Source organism: Rhinopithecus bieti, unplaced genomic scaffold (genome assembly GCF_001698545.2).
Source record: "Rhinopithecus bieti isolate Rb0 unplaced genomic scaffold, ASM169854v2 scaffold_31823, whole genome shotgun sequence".
In the NCBI taxonomy this organism is placed as follows: Eukaryota; Metazoa; Chordata; class Mammalia; order Primates; family Cercopithecidae; genus Rhinopithecus; species Rhinopithecus bieti.
In genome coordinates, this window is record NW_016814121.1 from 327,872 (window position 1) to 338,524 (window position 10,653).

The window sequence follows — 10,653 nt, forward strand, 5'->3', positions numbered from 1 at the left end:
TTTTTTTTTTTTTTTTTTTTTTTTTTGAGACGGAGTCTCACTCTGTGGCCAGGGCTGGAGTGCAGTGGCCGGATCTCAGCTCACAGTGGCCGGATCTCAGCTCACTGCAAGCTCCGCCTTCCGGGTTTACGCCATTCTCCTGCCTCAGGCTCCCGAGTAGCTGGGACTACAGGCGCCCGCCACCTCGCCTGTCTAGTTTTTTTTGTATTTTTTAGTAGAGACGGGGTTTCACGGTGTTAGCCAGGATGGTCTCGATCTCCTGACCTTGTGATCCACCGGTCTCGGCCTCCCAAAGTGCTGGGATTACAGGCTTGAGCCACCGCGCCCGGCCTTTGTGAAATTTCTTAGGCTTTAATGAATGAAGCGTTTCAAACGACTTAGGATGTTTTCTCAGTTCTCTTCAGAGATAGTTAACTGATTTATGGTCTTATTAATGCCAAAATGTGTTTTATGTTAAATAGCCATTGAAAACACAATGTTTTGTTTTCTACTTTAAAACTATTACTACTTTAATCATTAAAGAGTTTGATGATAACATGTACATGTGTTGTCAAAATATAGCAGTTTGTGAAGTTGAATTTAACTCAGAGTATGTTCTGTGTTTTGGAAAGAACCTTATTAGAAAAAATGCCCATGGTGCTGGAAGAAAGGGAGAATGAATTAATAACTGTTAGTTTATCACATTTCTATTTGAGTAGAGATGCAAGGAGATGGTTTACGTTATTTTAGAGATTCTAAGGAAGGTATATAACATTTGGTTCTGCATTTTTCTTCAGTATGACAAAAGCGTAAGCAAATATTTGCCAAAGAAGAAACATATACACCTGTGAGATAAACCTGCATTTGTAATCTGTATGAAGTAAAAGTTACAGTTTACTGTTATAAACATTGTACTGTTTCAAAAAAACCCATATCTTCCATTTTAGACATACCATTCCCATTCAATCCATATGTCCAGTCATCTTCAAAATTTCTTTTGGCTGTTTACATATGAATTTACCTGATTACATTTTTCCATTCACCAAGATCATGAATTGACATTGCTCATTTTGTCAGTCTTTTTTAAAAAAGTTTTTTCTTTTTTATTTATAAAAAGGCCATTCCATGTATCTCACCCAAATTTGTTGACTAAAGTCATCCCACATTTTTTTGGGGGGCGGGGGATTACTTTTGAAGTATTATCTTTGTATCCCAAAGCAGGCCCTTCTGAAACTGATGATGTTGATGAAAACAGCCCTTATCGAAGCCTTTGCAAGGTATAATCTTTTCACTCCCGTTCTCCCACATACTGCTCATATTTAATGTTTCCTTATATTGCACAGACTGTGTTTTAATATTTATAAGTATCGTGTTACTTTTCTAAATGGAAAAGGAAAAAAAAATGTATTGGCCTTATTTTTAACATATAAATGAACTTCACAAGCAACAATTTTTCAAAATCAATTTTCCCTTTTGTGAATCTAGTAATGAATCTCGAAATGGGTACATGACACACTTTCCTATTGAAGGTAAAGTACACATTTATACCTTATCTCAGAACAGTCAGAAGCCAGGTTATGTTGTATTGGTTAGTGATGGAAATATTGATAAGGTTATATTGATACTTAGTATTTAGAAGAATTCTGAAATAACACTTGTTAATCTGTAAGTTTCAAGTTGATTGCCTTTTTGGCAATTTTTTATAGTGTTCCGAAACTTGATACTCATAGGCTATTAGTAATGGCGTTTACTTCTATCTATTCTGGCTTTGTGTGCATAAGATGTATTATCTTTAGGCTTAGCGTATAATGTAAATGTAATTGTTTATTTCAGATTTTAAAAGACATACAGAATTATTGCTTACACGAACAATCATCTTAACTGTTATTCTTTGCTGAAATTTTCCTTTTTACCTACTGACCTCGTCGTTTCGCTCTCATTCCTTTGACCTCACATCTCTTTTTTCTTTGACTTTTACAGTCAAAGAACTTAATGCTCCATAAATTCAAATATTAAGATTAAAAAAAAGAAAGGAAGTGTGTAGAGAAAGCATATTTTAAAAATGAATTAAAGATTGACTCGTAGGTATAGGTTTATAGATTTACCTACAGTTTTGAGTTCAGGTGAGTTTTCACAATGTAAAGGAAGTGGAAAAGAATCCCCAGATAATTGTGACATGCTAAAACTAGATACTGAGAGCCAAAAAGATGTGACCTCAGTATGATACTTTGAATTCAATGATATTAGCCACCAAATGACAGTTTTTCAGACTGTAAGCATTGCTCTTTAAAATCAAGATAAAATACGTTTATAACTTAGATCTTACTTTTAGTATAGCTTCTGAACTTAGTTCTCAATAGATAAGACAAAATAGATGAGCATCTGCTTCCTTTCCCCTCAAGCGATGTATTCTTACTAATAGGTCATATGTTTGTATTGGTACTTAAAGGCAGTGTTTTTCCATCTTTTCCATGTTAGTAGCTCAGATCTTTAAGGACAGAGGATACAAATTAGGGGGCAGCTTGCCTTCTTAATCCTAAGTGGCTCTCTGATGTCTTAGATTCTTTCTTTCCTTTTTGTGAGTAAAACTTCTGCTCTAGTAGGATGAGCCTGTTTACCTTGTGACTGCCTAACTGATCATGCTTTATGTTCCAGTTTTTAGAAGCAGGCAGATTATATTACCTGACTTAAAATGCTTTTGAGACTAAAGGTAGTATCTTAAATTTTAACTTAAGAGTTTCCTTTAAGTACAACTTTGATGAAATGATGGGGATTGAGTTTCCATGGCTTTCGCCATAGCGAACATGGAAAGCATGAAACGTTTTCCACAGCAAACCCTGAGCTTCCTTACAGAGAGTTAATTAAGTGTCTGAGCACAGCAAGCATTTACTCTGATCCGTGTGTGTATGTGTGTCACTGACAGATGAGCATGGTACTTGAAGCATAATTCTGCTTCCTCAGATTCCAATATCCAGTAATTTTATCATGTAGTTATAGTAACTAATATTAAATCCCCAAACCTCCTTAGGTCTGCTGTGTATTTGTGTTTTAAAACAATTTTTTTAGCTTCCAAATAGAAGCGTTGTATTCTTTTCTGAATTAGAAAACATTGTTTGACTTAATGGCTAAAGAGTTAGACAATCATTTTGCATATGTTTATTATGTCTTACATTGTTTGCATTGTTACCTAGATTCTCTTTCATCTTTCAGTGTCAGTTTTTATTGGTTTATTATATGTTGTTTATTTTCTTTTTAGGAAGCCATCATTCTTCAGAGGGCAATGAAGGCACAGAAATGGAAGTACCAGCAGAAGGTTAGGAGAAAAAGAGATTGCATATTTTACACTATTTGTTGTATGTTTATTCTATTTTATAGATTCTATTATCCTTAAAACACCTCATTTGGAAATAAAAGGTGATTCCTTTGGTATGCCTTCCTAGCCAACAGGTTATTTTTTTTTTTTTTAAGTTCTAAGATGTAATATGCTTCTTTGACCATACTGATTAATAAAGCCTATGGGATTGAAAACTAAGTGGTAAGTAAAGCTCTTACATGATGCAAAATGCTACTTTTTTTTTTGTCCTGGTTTTCTTGTGCCATATGAAAGATCTTTTAAGGAAGAATAGCCTCAGTGTTTCAGAATTAAAATGACTAGCTCCATTCGTATTTTATCTTCAAATGTGCTTTTTTATACTTCTAGTCTTTTAGTAGGGTAAGAATATAGTCTACAGAAAATTTATAAAGGAGAGAATTTCTCCCTTTATTTTATACCCACAACTACTCCATAAACGACTTTGTCAGTTTACCAGCTCTACAGCTTTGGTTTTAGGGTGGAACACCTGACTGAGGTACAGTTCTTTTTCTTTAGAATCCTGAGTTAAACTTATCATGCAGGGTGACTTCTTACTTCCAAGGGGTTTAAACGGTTGCACACAAATTTTGTAGATTTCCCCAAGGAAAATGACTGGTAAGGTAACCGAATCTTGTTTTAGGATTATTTCTCTCATAAATCGGTCATGTTATACCTTATTTTTCTAGAATGAAAAGAGGGGTCTACTATGTAACTGCTTATATTCCATTATATTTACATTTGTATTGTAATTAAAATAAATCATTTGTTTGATCTTTTACCTTCTTTGAGGGAAAGACAATCTTAAAAGTCCCCCAGTAGAGGCTGGTTTCTCCAAATTCAGTTATAGAATTAGGGTTTCTCCCTGGAATACATTTCTCTCAGAAATAATGATATGCTCATTTTAAACCGTTGGTTACATTTCCCTGTCAGCTCTTTTTATAGAAAATTGTGTGGGTGAATGTTGTATGCTTTACCGTGTGGAGGTGGATATTTTCTCTGTGACAGAGTTTTCAGTTTTGAATAGGCGGGATTTAGAACAACAAGACCTGGGTAATAGATCACAACTTTGCAGTACGAGGGCTCACCGCCTTGCAGCCCCGTCGGCAGGTACTGCATCTTGAAGACTGCGTTTTTAGGACATTTTTACTGTCATCTTCCAGTTTTAACAAAGTTGAATCGAATCTGGGTTCTGGCCTTTATTCCTCTACTAATAAGTAAACATAATCTTTGGCAAATCAATTAATCTCTCAACCTTTGCACAATGAAAGAGAACTAATGAAAATACTCTCTAAGCTTCTAGCACTAACATTCTGATGTACGTTTGTCTTGTGTAGGAACAAATATGAATGAACTTTTAATTTTCGAAATATGTTGCATACAAAGCCAGAGGATATAGTCCTGTGTGCACTTGTGACACTGAGTCTCTTGATAGGAAAGTCTCCATTACAAAGCCTGGGTTGTGGTTTTATTGAACAGTAGAAACCACTCCTCACATTTCTGAAAGGAGAGAAGAAATTCTAACCCAAGTAGAAAGCATTTGTTTCTATCCGAGCATCTTCTAGCTGTGGCAGGAAATTCATTGTGACTTTGTCAGATCCTCATTCCTCCAAGACTATGGGATTTTTTTGAGTCAATTTCTGCAGGTAACATGTTATTATCTAAATTTTCCAGAGTTTTCTAATTTTGTTTTCTTTTATCCCTATTTATAATNAATGAAAATACTCTCTAAGCTTCTAGCACTAACATTCTGATGTACGTTTGTCTTGTGTAGGAACAAATATGAATGAACTTTTTAATTTTCGAAATATGTTGCATACAAAGCCAGAGGATATAGTCCTGTGTGCACTTGTGACACTGAGTCTCTTGATAGGAAAGTCTCCATTACAAAGCCTGGGTTGTGGTTTTATTGAACAGTAGAAACCACTCCTCACATTTCTGAAAGGAGAGAAGAAATTCTAACCCAAGTAGAAAGCATTTGTTTCTATCCGAGCATCTTCTAGCTGTGGCAGGAAATTCATTGTGACTTTGTCAGATCCTCATTCCTCCAAGACTATGGGATTTTTTTGAGTCAATTTCTGCAGGTAACATGTTATTATCTAAATTTTTCCAGAGTTTTTCTAATTTTTGTTTTCTTTTATCCCTATTTATAATGAAAAGGGTCAAATTTTAATTTCATTAATATGAAATGAATTAAAATGCCAGTGAATTTTTATAGTAGGCTGCTTTTGGAGTATCAAATCAGTAAAATGTTGGAACATATGGAAAAATGCTTAATAATGAATGTCATTTTAGAATTTTATTTTTTTCAAGATTCTACTCAACATGTCCCTTCAGAAACAAGTGAGGACCCTGAAGTTGAGGTGACTATTGAAGGTTAGTTATCTAAAAGCCTTGATTCCAAAGTTTACTTCTGGTCATAAAAATATTTGTCACATTCACATTGCTAAATATGCATTTCATTCATTTTGAAAGGAGACTTGTGGGACGAATACATGTGTTTGTGTGACCAAAGCAGCCCACTCCCCAGCAGTGCACCCCAGTGCTTTGGGAGTTTTAGATGACAGAATGAAGCCGTGAGAATTAGCACTGGCCTACAGGTGGCCCAAGCTATCCTTGCTATCAGTGGGAATTGAAAAGAGAAAAAGAAAATTATGACCAGACTTGATACACACAAAAACAGATTCTATAATCTATGGGGTTGTGATAGAAGAAGGCTTATTTGGAGCTGGAATCCCTAATTTCTAATTAAGTAAAGTGGAGGAGAAAGTGTTGATAGTTTAGTGAGTAATTTTTAAAGCAAGTCCCCCCGCCCCCGACCCGCAAATACTACTTAGAGGCTGACATACAATTTATCTTTCAGAACTGTTATTTTACAATACTCTTCTATAGCTAAGATTGCTTCAAACCTAGTTTTTTTTTTTCCTCCAAAGATAAACATGAACCTGATCAGCTGAGACAGTTTATCCTGAATTATTTGAAAATTCAGCTAATAGAATTATTAACTATCAGTTCATATTAATAATTATTAAATGAGCATTGCGTTTTTCCTTTTAAATTAATGTCTCACGGCTGGGCACGGTGGCTTGCACCTGTAATCCCAGCACTTTGGGAGGCCAAGGTAGGCAGATCACTTGAGTTCAGGAGTTCAAGACCGGCCTGACCAACATGGTGAAAACCCCATCTCTACTAAAAATACAGAATTAGCCGGGTGTGGTGGTGCATGCCTGTAATCCCAGCTACTTGGGAGGCAGAGGCAGGAGAATCACTTGAACCCTGGAGGCAGAGGTTGTAGTGTGCTGAGATCACACCATTGTACTACAGCCTGGGCGACAGAGTGAAACTCCATCTTAAAAAAAAAAAAATTAAAATTAATGTCTCACAGTACTTTTATAAGTTTCTTCTCTTCAAAGTACTTCTTTCTTGTGGTAAAACGTGAAAATGGTATAGTAAATTGCACAGTGGAACGTTTTCTTCACCCTCATTCTGCTCCCAAGTCCCAATACCGAGGGATGTATGTCAGCTTATTGTGTCTACTTCGAGAAATAATTCAGTATATATCTTGATTTTTGCAAAAATACACTGATATTTTCAGCACACATTACAAAGCAAATTTTAAAATATCACATATTCCATAGGCCTCCCCCTCCCGTAACTGTACATCTTGGTACTTTATTAGTTTTTTTCTAGCTGCTGCGTAACCTTTCTTGGTTTGCTGTCTGTCTCTCTTTCTCTCTTAATAACCTGTCGCCTACTGATGTCACTTGATTATTTCTAGTGTTTGACTACTCCAAACTACTCAACGTGTCTGTCTTCATTGCTTCTAAAATATAAGTCCATTAGTAGCTTCCACCTAATATAAGAAATCTTTTCATACTTCATGTGTTAATATACAGATTTCTTTTTTCATTAATATAATTTTTCTAATCTAAAACATTTTGAATTGTTTACAGTCTAGCATTAAATAGTTGAAATTTAATTCCTTTTAGTTAGAAACCTCATTAACAGGAAAAAAATTTAAGAACATATAAATATTATAAATACTCAGCTGTGCCCTTTCTATGGCGATATTAATATAGGAGGTTATTAAAATTATAAAAATAAAACTTTTAGGTGGGACTAATAACCATTTTGATTTGTCAAATCTTTTCTTTTCTTTCTTTTTTTTTTTTTTTTTTTTGAGACGGAGTCTGGCTCAGTCGCCCAGGCTGGAGTGCAGTGGCCGGATTTCAGCTCACTGCAAGCCCCGCCTCCCAGGTTCACACCGTTCTCCTGCTTCTGCCTCCCAAGTAGCTGGGACTACAGGCGCCCGCCTCGTCGCCCGGCTAGTTTTTTGTATTCTTTAGTAGAGACGGGGTTTCACCGTATTAGCCAGGATGGTCTCGATCTCCTGACCTTGTGATCCGCCCGTCTCGGCCTCCCAAAGTGCTGGGATTACAGGCTTGAGCCACCGCACCCGGCGATTTGTCAAATCTTAAAGCGGATGGAGGCTGTATTAAAATGGTTTAGAATGTAAATACTTGCTTTTATAGTATAAGACCTTTAAGAAAATCCAGAAATAAATGGCTCATGAACCTGAAGTGTACATCAGTCTTTTGAACTTTAACTGTTTTGGATGGAGTAAAAAATCTCATTTATTTTATTTATTTTTGAGATGGAATTTCACTCTTGTTGCCTAGGCTGGAGTGCATTGGCCTGATCTCGGTTCACCGCAACCTCCGCCTCGCAGGTTCAAGCAATTCTCCTGCCTCAGCCTGCCTAGTAGCTGGGATTACAGGCATGCGCCACCACGCCCAGCTAATGTTGTATTTTTAGTAGAGACGGGATTTCTCCATGTTGGTCAGGCTGGTCTCCAACTCCCGACCTCAGGTGATCCCCCCACCTCGGCCTCCCAAAGTACTGGGATTACAGGCGTGAGCCACCGCGCCAGGCCATTCGTTTCTTTTAAACTAAGACATTGTGCCGTACGCCTGATTTAACGTTCACATTTGTGATTAAGTAGCAGAATTTTGCTATGTAGACTTCTTTCTTTTCAGAAGACCAGTGAAATACCAGGTCTAAGTAAAGTAATTCTTTTAAAAGGTAGCATTTTCCATGTCATATATGCTTACACACATACACATTTTATATATGTACATATAAAAGACATGTATATTATATAGAAATTATATCAACCATTCCTAATTTTTTTAGGAAGATAAAAAATTGTCTCGATATTAACAAGGTCAAGTGAGAACTTACATGCACACCTCTGGTTAATAATGTGTATCGTATATTCTTTCTGGAAAGATTACTTCCAGATGGTGGGAGCTATTTAGATAGCCATAGTTGGGAAATAAAATTTTGGTATATCTTCATAACAGAAAAATTTATAGCCATTGAAATCCTGATAATGTTTTCTAATAATCTGAAAAAAGATCTCTAATATAAAATGTTCAGTGGGAAAAAAAAAATCCTGCCTTAAGAACAAGGCAACTTGAAAAGCAAAAGTGTATCCAGAGAATAATCTTAGTTTTGTTTTGGAAAATACTCGTGCTTGATAGGAAGATGGACAGAAATAAACTGAGATATTCCTGCTTGCCTGGAGACGACTTAATTTTAGATATAAATCTTTTCACATTTCCCAAATCATTGATAGAAAAGAAAAAAAAAAACAACAGAACTTTGTCATCAAATAAGTCTGTCCAGGCCGGGTGCGGTGGCTCACGCCTGTAATCCCAGCACTCTGGGAGGCCAAGGCGGGTGGATCACGAGATCAGGAGATCGAGACTATCCTGGCTAACACAGTGAAACCCTGTCTCTACTAAAAAATACCAAAAATTAGCCTGGCGTGGTGGCGGGCGCCTGTAGTCCCAGCTACTCGGGAGGCTGAGGCAGGAGAATGGTGTGAACCCGGGAGGCGGAGTTTGCAGTGAGCAGAGATCGTGCCACTGCACTCCAGCCTGGGTGACAGAGCGAGACTCCATCTCAAAAAATAATAATAATAATAATAAGTCTGTCCGATTTTTCACAGTGTTTTTAACCTGGATATCTTCATTTGCAATTATGTGGAGTTCTGAAGTGGCTAATTTGACACTGACGTGGACGTGTTCATGGATACAGGGTCATTACTTAACCTCCTGCTGGTGCGCTCTGAGCTGTGCGCTTCCATTTGTGGCATTTTATTTGTACTTGGAGTCGGTGGTAAACGTTTACGTGACTTAGGTTTGGGAAATCAGCCTTGGACTAATAGAACCGCATGCCTCAGTTTTCGTAAACATCATGACTACATTTCTGGGTTAAGGTAAATTGCTGTCAGGTATGTTATCTCTGATGTGTGCAGAGAAAACCTTATCAGACTTGTTTCAGGTCTGGCTGTCAAGGGAGCACTAAGAACGGTGTAAAAGAGGTTTCTTTCTTAGGGCCTAACTTCCCAAACCTGAGTCACTTACCTGTTACCTGTGTTCCTTCTGCTGTGGCCTAACTCTCTGTTCATTACTTAACCTGATTTTTTTCCCTTAAATTGATTTTAAGTAAATTCATTTTGTAATGAATTTTACATCTTCCTAATAAGTCAAACTCTTTGACTTTTTAAATTTCTCATACTTTGAAAGGTATATGTAAATAATTTCAAATATAATTGACTCACATGACCACACATGGCACACTTACTGTAGATTTTTTAGGATCTCTGTAATTGAGGAGGTTAGCATTAGAAAACTTTGTGTTTTTTATTTTTATAGCTGTGAATCAGACACTTAATGAATACATAATTATATATGTAAAAATAGGAGTCTCAGAGGAATTATGTACTAAGATTTGAATAACACTTTTTTAGAGTTTCAGTATTTCAGTAGGGTTTATGATGGGCAGTTGGATTACCTACCATCTCTTTTTTGTGGAATTTATGTTTAAGATAGTGGCAGATACTTGGCTGCTGCATTTAATTAAGGACAATACTATTCATATATTCATTTAATCCCTCCACAAATACTGAGCACGTTGTATGTGCCAGGTGCTAAGAATTTTTTTTTGTTTTTTTTTTTGAGACGGAGTTTCGTTGTGTCGCCCAGGCTGGAGTGCAGTGGCTCAGTCTCGGCTCACTGCATCCTCTACCTCCCAGGTTTAAGCAGTTCTCTGCCTCAGCCTCCCGAGTAGCTGGGATTACAGGCGCCCGCCACCATGCCTGGCTAATTTTTTTTTTTTTTTTTTTGTATTTTTGGTAGAGATGGGGTTTCACCATCTTGGCCAGGCTGATCTTGAACTCCTAACCTCGTGATCCACCTGCCTTGGCCTCCCAAAGAACTGGGATTACAGGCATGAGCCACGGCGCCCGCCCCCCCCCC

General features: G+C 37.0%; 1 protein-coding gene and 1 long non-coding RNA gene across 2 annotated transcripts in view; one reads left to right on the forward strand and one right to left on the reverse strand.

Annotated features, from left to right (window-relative positions):
* Nucleotides 1–10,653, forward strand: part of GTF2I (general transcription factor IIi) — a 125,248-nt gene that overhangs the window by 73,395 nt on the left and 41,200 nt on the right. Inside the window, 3 exon segments of the mRNA XM_017849906.1 lie at nt 1,201–1,224; nt 1,227–1,256; nt 3,236–3,292. Coding sequence (XP_017705395.1) covers nt 1,201–1,224; nt 1,227–1,256; nt 3,236–3,292 — 111 coding nt within the window.
* The window catches only part of LOC108513937 (uncharacterized), a 33,120-nt gene that overhangs the window by 16,036 nt on the left and 6,431 nt on the right, over nt 1–10,653 (reverse strand). The window lies entirely within an intron of this gene.